Source organism: Gadus chalcogrammus, chromosome 2, assembly GCF_026213295.1.
Source record: "Gadus chalcogrammus isolate NIFS_2021 chromosome 2, NIFS_Gcha_1.0, whole genome shotgun sequence".
Classification (NCBI taxonomy): Eukaryota; Metazoa; Chordata; class Actinopteri; order Gadiformes; family Gadidae; genus Gadus; species Gadus chalcogrammus.
The window spans coordinates 17,803,365-17,825,163 of record NC_079413.1 but is presented as its reverse complement, the minus strand read 5'-3'; the positions used below and the strand labels follow the sequence as shown (position 1 = coordinate 17,825,163).

The following is a 21,799-nucleotide window of genomic DNA, read 5'->3' as shown; positions in this document are numbered from 1 at the left end:
CCCTCTCTGTCTGTCTGTCTCTCTGATGCTTCGCACAAATCAGGCAGATGGAAGATGACAGACAGACACACCGACAGACCGACAGACAAACACAAACACACGGTCAGACGGAACGGCAGGATGCAAAACAAAACACACATGACGATATGTTGCAATAGTGAAGTCGGATCATTCGCAAAGAATGGAATAAAATATATGACATCAAATGATTCAGAGAATTATTTGATTAAATTCATCTAGTGGCTTTAAAATCTAAAACACAGTGCTCGTGGTGCCCAGACCTCCCATGTCTCCTCCTGAGTTCACTTTGTAACAGGTCAGGTTGTCAGGTTGTTCATTTTGATGCTGAAAACTGAAGAATGTGAAACATTTGGGAAAAGTGAGACAGACACAAAACAGATACAGAGGAAAATGTACAAAGGGAGGAACAGAGAAAGAGAGAGAGAGAGAGAGAGAGAGAGAGAGAGAGAGAGAGAGAGAGAGAGAGAGAGAGAGAGAGAGAGAGAGAGAGAGAGAGAGAGAGAATGTGTTATTTACTCTCGATGCACACATTCCAGGGCCGCCAGGGGTCTGGTTCTGAGCTCAGGGTCTGGGGACGGGTCTGTAACACCAGCCCCCCCTCCCACGGCGACCCCCCCCCCCCCCTCTCCAGCTCCCCGTCTGCGTGTCTCCGGGTCCTTCACCGCGCTGAGGGGGTGGACGATAAGCCCGTCCACAGCGTGTCGGTCGCTGACGTCTCTCACCTCCCTCCGTGTCACGGTTTGTTCCGGTACATTCCAGCCCTATCTCCAGGTCCAGATAAGGAGGCAACGTTCAGCGGCCCCAGGATCCGGGCCCCTGGTTCTTATCAGCTCGCTGCGCTGAGCGCCTCACCCTCAGACCCGTTACCGTAATGATTTGATTGTGGTTATCCAGATGTTCGTAATGTGAAGAGTTCCTCCCAGAGAGCGAAGGTCTGCTGGGAGGAGACGCTGGAGCGCTGGTTTGCAGCCAGCGTTTATTAATGTCAGGTCATTCTGAAGAGCAGAAAACACTGAGCGGAACATAAGCTGCTGTCTCTTGACACCAGAAAGAATTCTTCGGGTGAGATGGAAATATCATGACGAGATAAAGAAGAGGGAGACAGCGTTGGCTGTCAGCTCTTCTCCTCTCAGTCCTCCTCCAGGTTCCTCCTGGAGCCAAGTCTTCATCACGGGTCCATGTCCGTGTTGAGATCATTGTTACATTTGATAAATTTGTCTATATTTGAGTGTCTCAAAAATCGGCCAATGATCAATTACTAGAGGAAGAGAACATTTTTCTTATTATCAAGCTTGTGGATTTAATTAGAATTTAATATTTTTCTTTAAATTGTTCCTTTTCTTTTACAGGAAAACAAAAAGACTAAAAATACCCAGAAACCTGTCTGTCCGCTGCGAAAGCAGAGTGATGAACACGATGGCGCGGTACGGCGCAGGATGACGTTTAAAACGATGGTTCGACCTGAAGCCTTCTTCATTTCAGCTGCAGCCTTTATTGTGGAGAAATCTAGAAATCCAAGCCAGCCGGGGAAGCTTTTCAGAGCCAAATATAGAACCATCATCTGGGGGCAAACACACACACACACACACACACACACACACACACACACACACACACACACACACACACACACACACACACACACACACACACACACACACACACACACACACACACACACACACACAGAGACAGAGCTCCTCAGCTCATCCTGAAAGACGCTGAACTCTGGCTCGTTTACGGTGAGCCTGTCATCTGGAGGTCTGTGTGGGCCGGAGGAGAACACTCCGAAGACCTCCACCCGGAGCACCAGAGCGCTGGGATGGAGTTCCAGGATTTAGATAAACGGAGGAGATAGGGGGAGTATTAGGAGGAGGGAGGGGGGGCTTGGATGGAGGTGAGAGGGGTGGAGGCTGCAGCTCCATCGGAGAAGATGGAGGACATTGGGGTCGAAACAAGAGCCTTCTGTTGAGTGTCGGATATACGAGCCACTTACAACCTCTCTCTGTCTCACATTGAAACCACCTTGCATGCGTGTGGAATTCTGGGTAATCTAGTGCGTGCATTCTGTTGTTGTTCTACTTCGGTGAATGTCCGGTCTGGGATTAATGAAACATCCTTTGTGGTCTGATGATTGGGATGTGTTTGAGGATGGGGGCGATGGGGGAGGGGGGGCCGGTTGGAACGGCTCCTGCTGTGAATAATGGAGCAGAGAGGTGGACACGGGGACTGGAGGTGAAGCTGGAAGCCCGAGACCAGAGACCGGAGGAAGACCAACCCCAACACGGCCAGGGACAGTCCAGGAACTGGGTCAGACGAAGAGTGGCTGTGTTGTGTGTGTGTGTGTGCGTGCGTGTCCACAATGGTCCTGGCGTGTGAGAATGTGTAGATATGTGCCATTATGAATGTGCCATTGTGCGTGTGTGTGTTTGTGTGTATGTGTGTTTATCCACAAGGGTCCTGGAGTATGTTTTATAGTGCATGCATGTATAAATATGTGCCAGTATGTGTGTGCGTATGTGTGTGTGTTTGTGAAGGTATTTTAATCTCTGAGTGCATGTGTGCGCTCCGGTGCATTGTGTATAAGAGGGTTCTAAATGAAGACACAGCAGCGTGAGAGTGCTTGTACTGAGAGTGAGAGTGACAGAGAGTGAGCGGCCGAGAGACGAAGAACAGGAAGGGAGAGAGAGAGAGAGAGAGAGAGAGAGAGAGAGAAAGAGAGAGAGGGAGAGAGAGAGAGAGAGAGAGAGAGAGAGAGAGAGAGAGAGAGAGAGAGAGAGAGAGAGAGAGAGAAAGAGAAAGAGAGAGAGAGGGGAGAGAGGAGAGAGCGAGAGGGAGAGAGAGAGAGAGAGAGAGAGAGGAGAGAGAGAGAGAGAGAGAGAGAGAGAGAGAGAGAGAGAGAGAGGGAGAGGGGTGTGTGGGGGGGGGGGGGGTTAATGGATGGTAGACTTTGCCTCCAGCCACACAGTGAGTCTCTATAAAAAGAAGCCCCATTAATAGTGATGCTGAATGGGGCTTGAGATGCTCCCCCCCCCACAGAGCACTGCTCTCTGCTCTCTGTGGTCTACATGTGTAAAGAAGTCCTTTCAGGGCCCGTGGTGGGGGGGTGGGACCACAATGTGGGACGGCCCACTGAAGATTTAAACCCAGCGGCCCGCACCGATCAGCGCTCGGTGCGGAGCAGAGGAGGTAGAGAGGAGGAGGAGGAGCTGGAGAAGTTGAGGAGGAGCTGGAGAAGATGAGGAGGAGCTGGAGAAGATGAGGAGGAGCTGGAGAAGATGAGGAGGAGCGAGGACGAGGGAGACGTCACAGCAGCGGATCAGTGACCCAGAGCTCAGGGACAAAGATGAGGAGGAGGAGGAGGAGGAGGAGGAGGAGGAGGAGGAGGAGGAGCAGGAGAAGGAGGAGGAGCAGGACGCTTTTCAGGGCAGCCGACAGACTGAATCACACCGGGCTCGATAATAACAGCCTGGCTCGTCTGAATCAGAGCGAGACGAGGAGAGCAGCACCACATAAAAACACAGAGGAGGGGAGGACAGAGGGAGCAGGAGGAGGAGGTGAGGACAGAGGGAGCAGGAGGAGGAGGAGGTGAAGCTCCATGAATACACCCTGATGAATGCTGAGCCACCAAGATATGGTAAATGGACCGCATTCATACAGCGCTTTTCTATCCAGTGGCCGCTCAAAGCGCTTTACAATGCTGCCTGACATAAAGCCATTCATAAACACATTCACACACCGACGGCAGAGTCAACCACGCAGGGCGACAGCCAGATCGTCAGGAGCAGTCAGGGTGAGGGGTCTCGCTCAGGTCACCTCGGCACTCAGCTAGGGGAGCCGGACTCGAACTAGCAACCTTCCGGTTACCAGCCGACCCGCTCTACCTCCTGAGCCACATGCCCATGTGGTTGGTGTGGACTCCTTCTGTGTCATGTTGACTCCACAGCCCCGAGGGAGTTGAGACCAAATGCTACGTTACCTGACGTAGCCCACAGAAGCCGTACATCACATGCTCCAAAATACACTGAGCCTCAGGACGACCTAGTCTCCGCTATGGGGTCCGCTTATTTCTAGACACGCCTCCTTCAGGTTGCATGTAGATGTGAAGCGCGACCTTTCCTCATCACATCATGAAGACCAGCAGACGTCATGATGACCATCAGCAGCAGACGTAGGAACACCGTCCGACCGCCAGCAGGATGCCGCTCCACCCAGAGGTATGTTTAGGGTGGAGAACGTCCGACGGCCGGGGGCAGAGTGGCCCCCGCACTGGCAGTAGAACAGCCGGGAGGACCAATCATGAGCCGACGCTGCTCACTTCCTCCCGCCCGCCCCCCTGATTCCAGACTCCGTCTTACGCAGGGGGTTCGTAGGTCTGAGCCGTCAGTCCTGATTTACGTTAACATTCAGGGCGTTTAGCAGAAAAGAGAAACAACAATACAAATCTGTCGGTCCAGTAAGGAGGTTCATAGAACCAGTGCCAATCACTAACCATTGCTAGTGTTAACCCATCCCTGTAAACAACAGAGACAGCTAGGATAAGATGCTACATAATGCTAAGAACTACTAAGTGCCAGGACGTACCACATACAATAAGAGTGTTAAAACGGCCGTTGGGGTTCCTGATAAAGACTTTAGTGTTTAGCCATTTCAGCAAATACTGAAGCAATACCTCCGTATTCGCTGAAACAAAAGAATACTTGAACACACATAAAGCCTAATACGTTATGGAGGGATCTCTGTGATGGTAGGTTGATAACCATAGCCGGTAGGTAAGTGCCCAGGTGCTGGCTGAGCACTGCAGCAGAGGGGGTGTGTGATGGAAGCGTCTCCTCAGAGACCATGGAGCCTCAGAGACACTGTAATGAGGGAATTAATTGCATCTGTGCCCCATGCAGAGAGAGACTAAAGATGGCTTCACAGAAACAAGACGGCTGGAATCAGAACCCAACAATGTGAACGAATGAACATCACCCGCATAAAACACACTGAATACATGCATACAGACGCACGCATGCACACACACACACACACACACACACACACACACACACACACACACACACACACACACACACACACACACACACACACACACACACACACCACACACACACACACACACACACACACACACACACACAAATATGGTAATAATCCCACAAACACACACCCGTACATGAATACACACGCACATACTTTTTCAGTATTCAAAATATCCACAGGCAGAAAAATTCCATCTCTGTCTCTCCTGAAGGGCGGGAGCCTCTCGGCCAATCAGGACCGAGCATGGTCAGAGGTCAGCCGAGAAACGTCCAACGAGGAGGCTGCTTACCCAGCTGGTGGCTGAGAGCCACAGGAAGCTGCTCCAGCCTGGCAGGACACACCGGCCCAGAAGACACACCCACACACACACACACACACAACACACACACACACACACACACACACACACACACACACACACACACACACCACACACACACACACACACACACACAACACACACACACACGGACATATACACACACACAGACATATACACACACTACACTGACACAAACACACACATGGACATACCTGTACGCACACGGACATATACACACAAACAGTACACTGACACAAACACACACACACACACACACACCACAAACACACACTACACTGAAACACACACACAAAACACATGAAAATAAACAAACACACACATAGAAAGAGTACACACGGACACACAAACACACACACACACCCTAACACGGACACACACACTACACTGACACACACACTAAACTGAACAGACACACACACTACACTGACACAGACACACACACTCCACTGACACACACACACACACACACACACACACACACACACACACACACACACACACACACACACACACACACACACACACACACACACACACACACCTTCATTGTGTGAACATATATCCATTCTTTATGTGCTGCCAGCCTTAATGTCCTCCTCAGAGATCAATAGACGTTGTTTCCCGCACAGCCTGTCGTCAGCTGCACTACATTATCTGATATTATATTCTGGGGGATGGAGTTAATGAACAACAAAACTAGCTTTATGTTTCAGTCCTGTTATTATTACCTGTCCAGCGCCTTCCCGAACCCGAGAGCAGAACACCATGTGAACAGAATTCAGCTGCCTCAACTCATCTCATTCAGTCTTGTCTTCCTTAAAGACACACAGGCTCATCCTGTCGCCTGTATTGATATGACATTGATCAGGGAGACGTTCCTAACCACCCGCTGAAAGGTTCTGGGTTCGATAGCCATCTGATATTCACATCGCCCAAGTGCTGATTGGTCCTTGGATACATTTTTTAACGCTTTATAGTTTGTAGCGAATGATTCCGTCTGTCTTCTGCTTTCAAAAGCATGTCACGAATATCTGACCTGTTTTTGAAAGCATGATGGAAGCGTACTTTCAGAACACAAGAAAGAGTTATTCAGAAGGACTTTAATCAGGAAGCTCACAATCCTGAATCTTTAAATAGAATAAAACATCATGACACGTTCTCTCTACATCCACTCTGCTCTGACCAATGAAAGCCCACTGAGGACCCGGGAGAGGACAGCTGGCGGCGGCCGGCGTCACAGGAAGGAAATGATACTACGTCCGCCTCGCCAATGAGACAGCTGCTGCTATTGGCTGCTGGCCAGTGATGTCATTGCTGTCCTCCAATTGAACCATTAACACGTTTCAAACTCAGTCAATGACATCCACACACCCACAGTCCCTCCTAGCCTCCTTGTTGTTCTTCTTTGTCTGTTGCTCACAATACATGGGTTCTTCATCTAAAGTCCACTTATCTTCCCTCCTCCTTTGAAGACGCATTTCGCTCAGAGAGGTAAAAAAAAAGAGAACTCAGAAACACACACCGGGAAGTTAGGTTCATGTTTGTCACTTGGTGGTCGTCGCTCGTCCGCCGGAATAAGGAAAGGTGACAACCTTCTCCTCTCTCGATCTCCCTCTCTCTCTCTCTCCCCATTCTTCGTCTCCTCTCCCCTCTTTCTCTGCTGTTCTGTCGCTCTCATCTTCTCCCTCCTCTCTCTCTCTCCTCATCCTCGACTTCGTGTCTACTTCGCTAGCCTCCTCTCTCCACTCTATCTCTCTCCTGGGTAATCTATCCTCTACCTCTCTCCTTCGCTCATCTCTCCTCTATCATCCTCTCTCTCTCTCAACATCTCTCCTCCAGTCTCAGCTCCCCGCTCCTCACTTCCGCCTCCCTCACCTCCTCTCTCGCCCACCTCTCTCTCCTCCTCTCTCCTCTCGACGGTCTCGGTCTCTCGTTCTTCTCTCTCTCTCTCTCACCCCATCTCTCCCTCCCCCTCCCCTCCGTTCCCTCCCTCTCTCCCTCCTTCGTCATCTCTCTCCTCTCTCTCTCTCTCTCTCTGTGTTGTTTACCGCCAACTCATTCCCCTCCTGACTGATGCCCAAAACTCTCTCTCTCTCTCTCCTTTCACTTCCACTCTCTCCATCTCTCTCTTGCTTGCTTTCCTACCCTCCATCTCTCCTCATCTCACGCTCCTTCTCTCCCTACAATCTACCTTTTTCTCCCTTTTCTGGCTGGCCTTCCCTCTCCCCTCACCCGTTCTCCTCTCTTCCTCTCAGGGCACAAACAACCTCTCTTTCTCCGCCGTACAAAGAGACACATTCATGGAGAGGGAGGAAGAGCAAGCAGAGACAGACACAGATTATTAATTAAGAGAGATATCTCCCACTGATCAACAGAACTGAAGGAGAACTCAAACAAAATGTGTGAAACCCAAAGCCGTTTTGTAGATGATAATGTGTGTTTTTGTTTTTGTGTGTTTGGGGGGAGGGGGTTCCTCTCTCCACTAGTTCTGGTTGTCCTGGGTTCAATGACTCAGTGTGTGTGTGTGTGTGTGTGTGTGTGTTTGCTAAACCACACCACTGCTGCTCTGAATTAAAAGACAGACTCACGTTCCTGCAAATTACCGAGACCCTGTGTGTGTTTGTTCTCACTGTGTGTCTGACTGTGTACTGGGTGAGAGTGAGTGTCTGGTTTTGTGCGTGTGTGTTTTTGTGTGTGTATGGGAGCGGGTGTGTCTGTTTTTTTATGTGTGTGTGTGCATGTGTGTGTAGTGTGGGGGGGGGGGTCCCTCTCTCCACTAGTCGGGGTTGTCCTGTGTTCAATGACTCAGCAAATCCGAGCCGAACAACAAGGCGAGGAGCCGAGACCCCCGGGATCCTCTCCCTCTGAGGGGGGGGAGGGGGGCAGGGGCTGGCTGGCTGAGGCAGGACGTGCTGGGCTTTTTAAAGCAGCCTTCCTCCTCCTCATCCTCCTCCCTCAGCGTGGTCTGTCCTTCCTGCAGCACCTGCAGAGTAGGGGTTCATGACCCTACCGTGGGAGGCGCCTGAGGGCTGTTGTGGTTGTTTACCTTGGGCGGGGCCTGAGGGCTGTTGTGGTTGTTTACCTTGGGCGGGGCCTGAGGGCTGTTGTTGTTGTTTACCTTGGGCGGGGCCTGAGGGCTGTTGTGGTTGTTTACCTTGGGCGGGGCCTGAGGGCTGTTGTGGTTGTTTACCTTGGGCGGGGCCTGAGGGCTGTTGTTGTTGTTTACCTTGGGCGGGGCCTGAGGGCTGTTGTTGTTGTTTACCTTGGGCGGGGCCTGAAGGCTGTCGTTATGTTTACCGTTGGCGGGGCCTGGAGGCTGTTGTTATGTTTACCGTGGGCGGGCCTGTGCCCTATACCACGAAGCTCGCTGAACATACCCAGGCTTTCTTGGGAAAACCTGGCTCGACAGAGCCCCAACTCGCAATCAGAGTTAAATGGTACCACGAAGCTCACTTTAGATTCAATTAGTTGAACCAGGTTTTCCGCTTTAGGTTCAGTGCGCGTTCACGTGAAAGGGGCGTTTTTTGCGTCATTTTTCTCACCTTTACGATAGATCAAGCAGTCTATATGCGTATAAGTGAAAAGATTCTGCATATTGTCTGTAAAATAACTATGCCAAATGCAGAATTGTTCGCCATTAATCCAAATAGAATGATGATGATTTAAAAATACATAAGCAACGTCAATCCTGCCTTATTCTATCATTTAGGGAATTCACTTTAAATACACCCTATTTAAGAAATGAATCTCATGTTTTCGACCACTGAGAGGTAGCGGCTGTAGCGTAGTGGATTAGTATAAGACCCAGCGACCGGGGTTCAAATTCGCCGGTCTATAATCATGCATTTTACCCCCATAGATGTGGTGCCAGCACGGCCTTGAACATATGGGTTCAAGTTCGAAATAAGCACAAAAATATAATTCCATAAGCTTTAGTGAATAAGTATTCCATATGCATGAGAATTAGGACTTTTTAAGCTTCACAAAAATTTGCGTCACTTGGGAGTCGAACCCCCCGCGCAGAAATTCAAGACTGAAGCGCTACCTCCACTCTAGCACTCTGTCACTGAGACACAATGTGCAACAGTAATCATTGTCTACATAAGGTCCAAAAGGACAATCAAATAACGAACACCCTCTGATGAGAATCTGTATCTCTCATGAAGAACCCCAATTTCGTTGTTTGCACAATGACAATAAAGTCTGAAATCTGAATATCGTCAGACAATGCCAAGGGATCGGTTCTGTCCCGTAAAACCCTCTGTCTCCGGAGAGACGCCTGTACGAGAAGGAGGGAGGAGAGGAGGGGCTAGGAAGCTGCGCACGCCGATTTAAGTAGCCGATCTCCGGCTAGACTAAGCCGAAAAACTGCTCCCGACCAGGTTTGGTTGCGAGCATAAGTCACCATGGTGATACAGCGACGCTAAAAGAGATCGACTTTCGTGGTACAACTAACCCAGGCTTGGAGCTCAACATACCTCGCTAACCCTCTAAGCGATCTTCGTGGTACAGGGCCCTGGAGGCTGTTGTTATGTTTACCGTGGGCGGGGCCTGGAGGCTGTTGTTGTTGTTGCTGTAGGGCGGCAGGTGGACGTCCTCATGCACGCGGTCCAGCAGCCAGAGCAGGAACTCCAGGGCGTCGTGCTGAGAGTTCCCCCGGAACTGGGAGCCGTGCTTGGACACGGTGGACTGGGGAGAGCAGAGGGTGGAGGGTCAGACACTGGTGCCCCTACATGGTGGACTGGGAGGAGCAGAGGGTGGAGGGTCAGATACTGGTACCCCTACATGGTGAACTGGGAGGAGCAGAGGGGTGGATGGTCATACTGGTACCCCTACATGGTGGACTGGGAGGAGCAGAGGGGGTGGAGGGTCATACTGGCAGCCCTACATGGTGGACTGGGAGCACGTAGGGGTCCAGTTCACCAGAATCTAATTAGACTGGGGCCAGCTGAGGCTGCTTAAACAAACAACACCAACACACACAAACACAGTGTGTTTAACATACTATTGTATGTTATCAAGCGGGCACTATTGCATCATTTATGTTTAAATAAGGACAAGTTGTCCATGCGGTTTATAATAAATCCTAAAGAAAAAAGTTTCTTTAGGATTGAAACCCTACTGAACCATAACCCCACCAACAGCGCCATACTGAAACTGAGTCTGGATAAGCGCCTTAAATTGAGGTTTGGGTCAGATACATTGGGATTAAAAAATAGATAGATGGATTGTTTTATGCGAATGCAGAACCTTTCTAATGAGTTTACCAGGGAGAGGATCACACTCTGCATGAGTGACCCCACTTGGACGGTAATGGTCTAGTGTGTTGCCTGCTCAATAGCAGATCTGCTTTGAGGGTTTAGTGACAGCCTGTTTAAATTTGAATGGTAATTTAATTTAGAGGAAGGATCCCTTGTCTCCTCCTTACTACAAATCCAACCTGGCCTGTCAAGTCTTACTTGACTGCACTTCTTAGGACTGCCATGCAACACTTAAACCGAGTGACCACAGATGGGTAACACTTACACAAGGCTGCTTTTATTTGAACAGACAGTTTGTATTTTTCTAAGTGCAGCCTATTATTTCTAATCCGGTTCCTAATTCCACATAATTAGGCTTTAAAGGCCGATGGCTGAAAGCTCTTCTTCCTTTTCCTTTATTTTACAAACCTCACTGTTTGTAGATGCTCGCACACACACATGTTGTTCAGCAGTGAGCCCGGGCCAGGAGGGGGACAGGTAAGAACAGGAGCCCCCTGCTGGGTTGCTACGGCGACCGCAGAGCACTGTGATGTGTGTGTGGAGGTGCTGAGGTGGAGGTAGTGATGAAGGGAAGGACGTTAAAGTGACCCTAGTTAACATCAGGTCCTTCTGCAGACGCTGTTAGCCCCCTGACTCACAGTTAACCCAGAGGGCTTACCCTGCTCAGGTGTATGTACAGGTGAGGCTCAGCTACACCTACTGTGGCCTCAGTTGACGCTGTTCTCAGGTGACCTACAGGTGAGGCTGTTCTCAGGTGTGGCAGTTCTCAGGTGAGGCTCAGGACAGGTACACCTACAGGTTAGGCTGTTCTCAGGTGAGGCTGTTCTCAGGTGTACCTACAGGTGAGGCTGTTATTAGGTACACCTCTGGTGAGAATGTTCTCAGGTGACCTACAGGTGAAGCTGTTCCCAGGTGAGGCTGTTCTCAGGTGAGGTTCAGGTACACCTACAGTTTGGGCTGTTCTCAGGTGTACCTAGAGTGAGGCTGCAGATGCCTTAAAATGCGGGCCGATATATCTACATATCCAAGCTGTGTGAATCACCAGCACTTAGGAGACTTCGGCACTGGAGACCTTCAGATCAGGGACGTCCTCTGTGGGGACATGTCAACCCGTTTACAACACTTTATTCTCCTGGTATATTGACTGGGAGCTTTATTTAAATGCACGTTGGGCTGTTAAGTCTGCTTAAAATGCAGAAAGGATGACTGTTAGAGTTCAGAGACAGAGGGCTGTGGCATCAAAGAAAGGACTTGATCCATTTCCTTTCTGATGTTGAAACGAAAGTGCAAAACGTTATCTTGAATAAGTCTGCTTCATAAATCCTGAAAAGCAAAGTTGTCAATGATGTGATAAACACCTTGAGCCGAAAATTACTCACAAACTTAACTACCAGGGTGGGAATGTTAAAAATAGAAAATAAATCCTACATCACTTTTTTTTACACTTGGACATCGATAAATTGACACAATCTATTTTTCTACATTGACTGTTGACTGCACCATGAAACAGCTCTGACTAACATGGGCGTGATGACAAGGTGGCAGCACACGTTCTTTACTTCCCCCTGCTCGAGCAGCCTACGGCCCACTCACTCAGTAACGTAGCACAACATTTAGAACCACTACAGAACACATTGAGGATGTTTTAGGCTAACACAATTGTTGTGATTTGTATTGCTCATCAATGTTCTTGGTAGAGGACTGAGTGAGAACATACAATCACACACAACACACAACCACTCACAACAATCCAATGTTGTCCAATCACAAGAACTCTATTTTTATTCAGCGGGATCCATTGTTATTTATTCTGTTGTTTTAGCTTTTTTCCTTTGTCCTAAAACCTCAATTTGGAGCCACAGCAAGCGGTGGAATTAAAGCGATCTTCACATATGCAGAACATTCCTCCACTGAGATCTGCCTGCTCATCCCTTAAATATTTCAGAAGAATAATCAAATTATTTATTTTCGTCATTATGTCATTATGACTTTTGCTCTTCTTTATTGAGTATCAATATTGATATCTGCCATTTCCCCGGCTGTAGCCAATACAACAATGAAACATGAAACCAGGCGGCCATAGACTGTAACTTAGACCCATTTATCTGAATAAACATATAACACCTGAGTTATTAGGCTTGGGCTGCTTAGGAACGGCTTTCAAGCACACTGCACACAGCACACACCACCAACTCCACCCATACACTACCCCTCCTCAGCTACACCCCTAGACCACCACCTTGACCTCTTCACCACCACCACCAGCCTAACCCCTTCACCACCACCACCTTCACCCCTACCCCACCACCTACACCACCACAACACTGCCAGATCCACCCCTACACCACCAACACCACTACACCAATTCATACACCCCAACCACCTCCATCACCTCCACCCCTTCACCCTCAACCCCCTACACCACCTCCCCCACCCCACACAACCCCATGTGAAGCGGTCAACCTGTACTTCCAGCAGCAGTGATGACGATAACAGCTAGCCAAACTCCAAGGCACCAATTGTCTCTGAGGTAACGGATGCTTGAGAGTCTTTGAAGCTCTTCTGATTAGTCGGTGAGGGCTGCACATAACTTATCGATCTCACCCAGGATGTGTGTGTGTGCTGGAGCTGGAGTTATGTGTTCCCCAGATGGGGACGGCGATGTAATGAACAACTTGGTTAGTTTATACGCTGTACGCCAGTAGGTCTGGCCAACATGGACCCGGGCCAGCAGGAGAGAGCAGAGACACATCTCACAGAATGTGAGAGGTGGAGAATGAGGGAGTGTTGAACTGGAGGCCAGAGCATTCACTTCTGAAGCCAAATGAGAGCTTAGTTCCCCGTTGTACGATGTTTGCAGAACGAGATACAAGGCATAGCCTCCCCCCATACCCCCCACTCCCCTCTTACAAACGTATTGTATGTTGTATATCCTGACACCTAAAAAGAGTACTTAGCATGGTGTAGCATCTTATCCTAGCTATCTGTGTTGTAGACAGGGACTGGGTTAACCTAGTGATTGTTAGTGCTTGCCACTTTCCCTGCTGAGCCTTTCCATCGCACCGCGTGAGTCAGGGCCATGACACATCCTCTCAGTCCCTGAGCTTCACGGTGGCGTGTAAACACACCGCAGAACGCTGCGGTCAGATCCCATAAAGAACAGCTCTCCTACGCCCCCCTCCCCACTCACTGCCCTGTTGCTCTGCCCCAGACATCAGGACCGCTGCCCTAACGCAGCCACGTTCAACCAGAACCACCGACCTAACCCAGACACCTTCACCCAGAACCACCGCCCTAACGCAGACACCTTCACCCAGAACCACCGCCCTAACGCAGACACCTTCACCCAGAACCACCGCCCTAACGCAGACACCTTCACCCAGAACCACCGCCCTAACGCAGACACCTTCACCCTTCACCCAGAACCACCGCCCTAACGCAAACACCTTCACCCAGAACCACCGCCCTAACGCAAACACCTTCACCCAGAACCCAGAACCACCGCCCTGACTCAGACACCTTCACCCAGAAATCAGGACCACCGCCCTAACGCAGACACCTTCACCCAGAACCACCGCCCTAACGCAGACACCTTCACCCTTCACCCAGAACCACCGCCCTAATGCAGACAACTTCACCCAGAACCACCGCAATAACGCAAACACCTGCACCCAGAACCCAGAACCACTGCCCTGAAGCAAACACCTTCACACAGAACTCTGAAACACCGCCCTAACGCAGACACCTTCACCCAGAATCCAGAACCACCGCCCTGACGCAGACACCTTCACCCAGAACCCTGAACCAACGTCCTGACGTAGACACGCTCACCCAGAACTCTGCTCGTCCGTATGTGAGAGTGAGCAGGTGCACGTTAACACACGTCCAAACCTTGAGGGTCTGTCCATTTATAGCACTACTGGAGGAAGCTTCTGAGTCAGGGCTGTCCGTATGCGACTCATAGGTTTGGTAGAACCAAGGCAGAGCGTTGGCGCTGCTGCTAAACACACATTAGGAATATACTGGATGTCGACGGATCACCAGCTGCCCAGTCTGGGAACACGTCCGCGAGAGGGGGGGGAGGGGCGGGGGGGCCAGGAGGCCTAACGGGGTCAGAGAACAGACCAGTGTTGCATGTCCCCTCCCCTGTGATGTCCTGACTATGAGACTCTGCTTGTGATTAAAGGGATGAGATACTTTGATCTGGGGAACTGTGCAGAAAGGTGTCAATTAAAAACCACTGAATATTGAATGTTTATAGTTTCAGGAATGCACACTTTTTTTTAACATATTCTTGGCTGCTTGTCGGACATGCGTAGTAATATAAGGGATCACTTGGAGAGGTCTGCCCAGGCCAGACGTGGATCACTAATAGACTAAACTATGAAGACCAGACGGGTCAGAAATCCTTTCCTCTACGGCTCCTCAGGCTGTCTGATGGGGTAACCAGTACAAACCAGTAAGTTATGGGGTAACCAGTACAAACCTGTAGGTTATCAGGTAACCAGTTCAAATCAGTAGGGTATGGGGTAACCCGTACAAACCAGTAGGGTATGGGGTAACCAGTACAAACCAGTTGGGTATGGGGTAACCGTTAGAAACCAGTAGGGTATTGGGTAACCAGTACAAACCAGTGCGGTATGGGGTAACCAGTACAAACCAGTAGGGTTTTGGGGTAACCAGTACAAACCAGTAGGCTATGGGGTAACCAGTACAACCCAATAGGGTATAAGGTAACCAGTACAAACCAGTAGGATATGGTGTTACCATTACAAACCAATGGGGTATGGGGTAACACTTACAAACCAGTAGGGTATCGGGTAACCACTACAAACCAGTGGGGTATCGGGTAACCAGTACAAACCAATGGGGGCTCGGTGAGATATTGACACATGCTGGGGATAAAGGCACCTTGGAGAAGGGCCCCTCTAACCACAGCAGCATCACTTGGTTACAACAATAACCAATTACTAAACCAGGGTTAAACACCGGTGGCCAAACACAGGAAGGTACTGCCTGTGTCCTAACATACCTGTGATGGAGCAAGAGCGTCGTGGTGGGGGGGTTTGGCTCCTTGCCCAGAGGCTGTGGGCTCGAACGCCAACGTTCACAGCCTAGCCTGGAGAGGTCCTGGAACAGAGCGGCCCTAATCCTGCCTCCTACTTCATGGTCTACAATAATGAGGCTCTGAGGACAGAAGTGTCTTCTAATAACTGAATAGTAAAACTTCTGCTAGGCTGTGGACTTTATGTTGGTTCTACTTCTCTTCAAACCGATGAACTACTGGAGAGGTAGGGGGTACATTCCTGGATAAGTCAAGGCCTCTCTCTCTCTCTCTCTCTCTCCTCTCTCTCTCTCTCTCTCTCTCTCTTACCCTGAAGTCAAGGCCCCTGTTTGTCTCCCTCCCCTCTCTTTATCCCCGCCCTCCCACTCTCTCCCTCTGGTCTCTCTGACCGGCCCTCTCTCTCCTCAGGCCTCTGCTGTTATGGAAACCAGGATTCTCTCTGGTGAGTTACTGCTCGAGCTGCAGGCCTCCCTCCATCTCTCCACACACACACACACACACACACACACACACACACACACACACACACCACACACACACCACACACACACACACACACACACACACACACAGGGGGGAATAGACAGAGAGGGGAGAGAGACGGGGTAGAGAGGCAGTAGGGGAGAGACAGAAGGGGGGGGGGGGAGAGACAGAGAGAGGGGACACACACACACACAACACACACACACACACACACAACACACACACACACACACACACACAGTACTGGGTATCGACCGCTAACGGCGTCCCAGAGCAGGATGCACCCTCACCCCCCCACCCCTCACCCCTCATCCCTACCTGCACCTCAATCACTATGCTGCCTTTGAATAATCATTAAGGATAAGGCGTCGGCTAAATGAGTAAAGCGGCCGTTAGGTGGGAGGAGACAGAGGAGAAGGTGAGAGAGGAGAGCCCGGAACCTCCCGGCGTTTCCACTGTGATGTGCGTCACATGGGACCTCAGCGGAAGACATGTTGACACAGCAGATAAACCAGCAGCGAGAGCTGGAGAATAACACTTTGTCATACTTAATAACCACCACCACACACACAAACACACGCGCACACTCACACTCACACTCACACACACACACACACACACACACACACACACACACACACACACACCAGGTGCTCCAGAATGTGGCAGCGGGCCAGGTGTCCTGGATAGCAGCTCTCTGCTTTATTCCCTGCTGCTCTACGCCTTATCAAGCAGCCGCCATCTTGGTTCAAAAGGCTAGGGCGGAGAGAGGTTGGGAGAGAGGTAGGGAGGGAGGGGGAGAGAGAGGTATGGAGGGAGGGGGGGAGAGAGGTAGGAGGGAGGAGGGGAGTGAGGTAGGGATGGGAGGAGGGGAGTGAGGTAGGGAGGGAGGAGGGGAGAGAGGTTGGGGGGGGAGAGAGGTAGGAAGGGAGGGGAGGGAGAGAGGTAGGGGGGGAGAGGGGGAGAGAGGTAGGGGGGAGAGGGGGGAGAGAGGTATGGGGAGGGAGAGGTGAGGTGGGACGGAGAGAGAGGAGGGCTGGGAGGGAGAGAAGACGAGAGGCGGGTGGGTTGCTTGGAGAAAGAAAGTGGAGGGAGAGCGAGAGAGGGAGGGAGTCGGGATGGGAGTAGAGAGGGTGGAGAGAAAATAGACTCACAGATAAAGAACAAATAAAAAGAGAGAGGGAGAGAAAATAGAGTCATAGATAGAATACGTAAAAAGAGAGAGGAAGAGAAAATAGAGACATGTATATAAAGAATAAGTAGAAAGAGAGAGGGAGAGAAAAGAGAAGAAGAAAGTTAGGAAGGAGACAGAGAGGGGGAGAGAGAAGCGAGGAGATGAACAGAGAGAGGGAGAGAAACAGAGAGACCGGAAGAGAGAGCTGGAGGGAGAAAGAAAGTTTTGGGGTGAGAAAGAGAGAGAGGGGGGGGATGAGAGTGGAAAGAGACAGAGACAGAGAGAGGGGGAGAGACAGAAAGGGGAGAGTCAGAGAGACAGAGGGGGGGTAGAGTAGGAGAGAGAGGGGGCTGAGGGAGAGAGAGAGAGAGAGAGAGAGAGAGAGAGAGAGAGAGAGAGAGAGAGAGAGAGAGAGAGAGAGAGAGAGAGAGAGAGATGAGGAGAGAGAGAGAGAGAGGGGGGGTAGAGGGGGAGAGAGAGGGGGGGGGGAGAGAGAAGGGGAGCCTCTGTTGGCACATTAAACTTGATTCAAACTAGTTCAACTACCGTGCAGCAGGTCTTTACCCCTCGGGCAAGGTGGGTGAAAACATATTACCTCCTCGTCTCAGAAGGTATAAACTACCTGTCTCTGAAACCACCGCTGTACAGATGAATTACATTATTACATATTACTCCCTTCAGCGGCAACACAATACTTCATCTTTTGATTCAATGTGCTTCAGTCAGTACAGAGTTTGTGTACAACATAACAGTGAAACTCCATAAAAGTACTTTACTACATATACATTCACAGGCCTGAGCCAGAGGCCTGAAGCCTCATCAGCACCACTAAGTGATGGAGAAGTGATATTGATATTGGTCATGAATGTTTTTGAGAAGCCAGTGGAGACGTGAGCGATGATTTGATCACCCTCACCGGTACTGGCCTTAATGCCAGTTCATCTTTAGTTTATAACCCAGCAATATCCTGGGACCGCATATGGGTTTCAGAGCCACAGGGAGGGGACCCTGATATAGAGAGGACCCTGAGATACAGAGGGTGTGGGTACCCTGATATAGACCCTGATACAGAGAGGGTGTGGGGACCCTGATACAGAGAGGGTGTGGGGACCCTGATACAGAGAGGGTGTTGGGACCCTGATACAGAGAGGGTGTGGGGACCCGGATATACAGAGGGTGTGGGGACCCTGATACAGAGAGGGTGTGGGGACCCTGATACAGAGAGGGTGTGGGGACCCTGATATAGACCCTGATACAGAGAGGGTTTGGGGACCCTGATACAGAGAGGGTGTGGGGACCCTGATATAGACCCTGATACAGAGAGGGTGTGGGGACCCTGATACAGAGAGGGTTTGGGACCCTGATATAGACCCTGATACAGAGAGGGTTTGGGGACCCTGATACAGAGAGGGTTTGGGGACCCTGATATAGACCCTGATACAGAGAGGGTTTTTCCCTGTGAAGCGAGGTGCAGTTTGAGGTCTGGGTGAGTCATGCCTCCCGTTGTAAACAACCTGCACTGATTCTTCCGTTATCGCACTTTCTCAGCACCCTGGGATTATTGTCCGCTCTGCAGTTCGTGTTACCCCATAATTATACACACGGGTTAGGCACAAGCTACACCGGCTCTTTAGAGGGACCGGGACGCTACACTTACACACTAAAGAGTACAATTACACCTGGGAACTGCAGCCACACACCTGAGATCAGCCAAACTAACATCCACTTATATGAATACATATAATAATACCGTATATCATTCATTTGTCATGTCTTCTGTGTGTGCGTGTTGGCTGGCACACACACGCACACGCACACGCACACGCACACACACACACACACACACACACACACACAAACAGAAACTCTCATGTGCGGTTCGGTTTCATGGCTGTGAAAGCAGATTTTTTTTACAACCACAACATATTTCCGAAGAAAGCGGATAGTTCAGTCTTGCATGTGGAGATATTACAAAAACACTCTGTAAGCTCCGGGACACAAAACGCAACGCAAAACTATTTGTCAGCAGTTGTGATGGAAGAGACAATAAGAGAAGATCACTTTAAGAAGGTTTTTTGTGAGCCACTTGTATGACAAAACAAAAAAAAAAAGATTAATTAATAACCAGTGAAGGGCGCACGTCTTTACGCAGCGAGATATGAACCTCTGAACTAAACACCGTCAGAGTGTTTCTGATCGGGACCCCGTCCCACCCACCCACCAGACCGACCTGACCCGTCAGACCCACCAGACCCTTCAGATCCACCAGACCCTTCAGACCCTTCAGACCCTCCAGACCCTCCAGACCCACCAGACCCTCCAGACCTTCCAGACCCACCAGACCCACCTTGAAGCCCACGGACAGCTGCGGGGTGTAGTCGAGGGTCCAGAGCGCGCGGACCAGCAGCGCCAGGTGCTCAGTCACCTCCCCGGTCCTGGTCCCCCCCTGACCCCCCGGCCCGTCCCCAGCCCCCCAGGACCCAGGTCCGTCTTGTACCGCTCCAGGCCCAGGTACTCGGCCAGCAGGTCGGTGTTGCTCAGGCACTGGACGACGGCGTTCATGAAGCAGGTGTTCCCGTGGTTCTTCAGCCCCAGGACCCCGGGTGTCTGGTCCCCGTAGTACCAGAAAAGCTTCTCCCGCCCCGAGGACCGGTGGGACCCCGAGGTGGCGGTCGTGGTGGTGGTGCAGGTCTTCTTGAGGAGCTGGTCCCCCGGCCCCCCGGTGGGTCTTCCTCCCTCAACATCTTCCCGGAGTTGGCCAGGAGGGTGCAGGGGGTCCCATCCCGGAACCCCCCGTCATCATCCTCCGTCTCCCGCCTCCCGTCGTCCATGTCTCCTCCAAAATGCGATAAAGTTCCCAAAGTTCTCATGATCTTGTTCATGAAGCCCCCGACGAACCGGAACGACCTCCTCCGGAACAGCTTCCCGTTCTTAGAGCTCTTCTCCCGACGCGCTCCCGGCTTCCCTCGGACCCCCTTCTCCATGTCCGTCCGTCCTGTGGTCCCCTCCCGGGTCCGGATGACTAGAGTCCGCTAATAAGAAGAACCATCCAAAGAATCGTTCGCTCTAAAGCGCCGAGGTGTCACTACTGCTCCGTCTGTAAGACGTACCATGGCAGCGGTGAGCAAGGTGCTAGCCGGCAGCGTCGAAGATCACAGACCGGTACATTCCGCTACTTACTCTCGGATTCATTAACTCCCGGTGCCAGCCCGTGTCACCGACCAGCCCCCCCGTGACGCGCCGTCCGCTCCGAGGCGCGCCGCTGCATGCGTGAACGCGCTTCTCCCAGTGGGCTCCCACTGCACTTCGCACTGGAAGATAAAAGCTTCGTACTGGGAAAGGACTCGCCCATTCATCTAGTTGTCTCTACACCACTCAATAAATAACGTCCTTCCAAATACACACAGAAAAGGAAAATCACTCAATATGCAAATGTTACTCGTTAAACTCAGAGAAAGAAAAAAAAAATCTCAGTTTGTTAAATACGTTTGAAAATAATTCATCCTTTTCCGTGGAAATCGTTTTATTTTGTGACAAAAACTACTCTCGGACCATTATGCAGAGATATTCCAGCAGAAAGGCTGATCAGCTGCCCTGGTGAGACGCCCCCTGGTAGTCCACAACGCCCAATGTCAGGGGGAGCAGGAGTCGATTCAGGGACCGCCTGCAGCCCCACGTCCCTTCAGAGCGTGCCTAGTTCATTAGGCAGAGAAGAAAAGGTTCAGATTAGGAAGTTTAGTGGTTTCATGAACAGTATTTTCATAAGCGGGCGTGCGTGTGTGTGCATGCGTGTATTTATATGTGTGTGTGTGTGTGTGTGTGTGTGTGTGTGTGGTGTGTGTGTGTGTGTGTGTGTGTGTGTGTGTGTGTGTGTGTGGTGTGTGTGTGTGTGCGCACCCTTGTCTTTACACGCAAAGACAAGGGTTCGAGAGGTGAGCGGTGAGAGAGAGACAAGCAGAGAGAGAGAGAGAGAGAGAGAGGTGTGGGGTATATAATATAGTAGGGTAGAGTACAATAGAGTAAAGCAGAGCAGAGTATTATATGTTAGACTAGACGGTAGAGTCGAGTATAGTCTAGCATAAAGTAGGGTAGAATGGAGTAATGTGGAGCCTACGTTCCAATACTCCAAAAAGATTAAGATTTAGTATGTCCCAATACAGCATGCCAATAATACAAGGATGCTGTACAAAATCTGCCAATATGTTGGCAAGAAAATTTCATATGTGTTCTGATCATGTAAAGACATGTCTCTTTAGAGCATATTGGACTCCCCTTTATACTGCCCCCTTATGGGGTAAGTTAAAAAAACCAAGTATGCACAGACTTCAGGTTGCTTACAGTGATTGTTTTAGGATCTTACTTAAAAAGCCAAGGTGGAGTAGGGCAAGTCAGCAATTTGTGAATGC

At 50.5% G+C, this 21,799-nt stretch overlaps 1 protein-coding gene across 1 annotated transcript in view; it reads right to left on the bottom strand.

The window, feature by feature from the left end:
- Positions 1-20,731, bottom strand: part of LOC130402154 (ubiquitin carboxyl-terminal hydrolase 43-like) — an 85,760-nt gene extending 65,029 nt beyond the window's left edge. Inside the window, 4 exon segments of the mRNA XM_056606286.1 lie at positions 9,950-10,099; positions 19,741-19,865; positions 19,868-20,120; positions 20,123-20,731. Of these exon segments, the coding sequence (XP_056462261.1) occupies positions 9,950-10,099; positions 19,741-19,865; positions 19,868-20,120; positions 20,123-20,377 (783 nt within the window). The 5' untranslated portion in view covers positions 20,378-20,731.
- Positions 20,732-21,799: the final 1,068 nt, after the last annotated feature.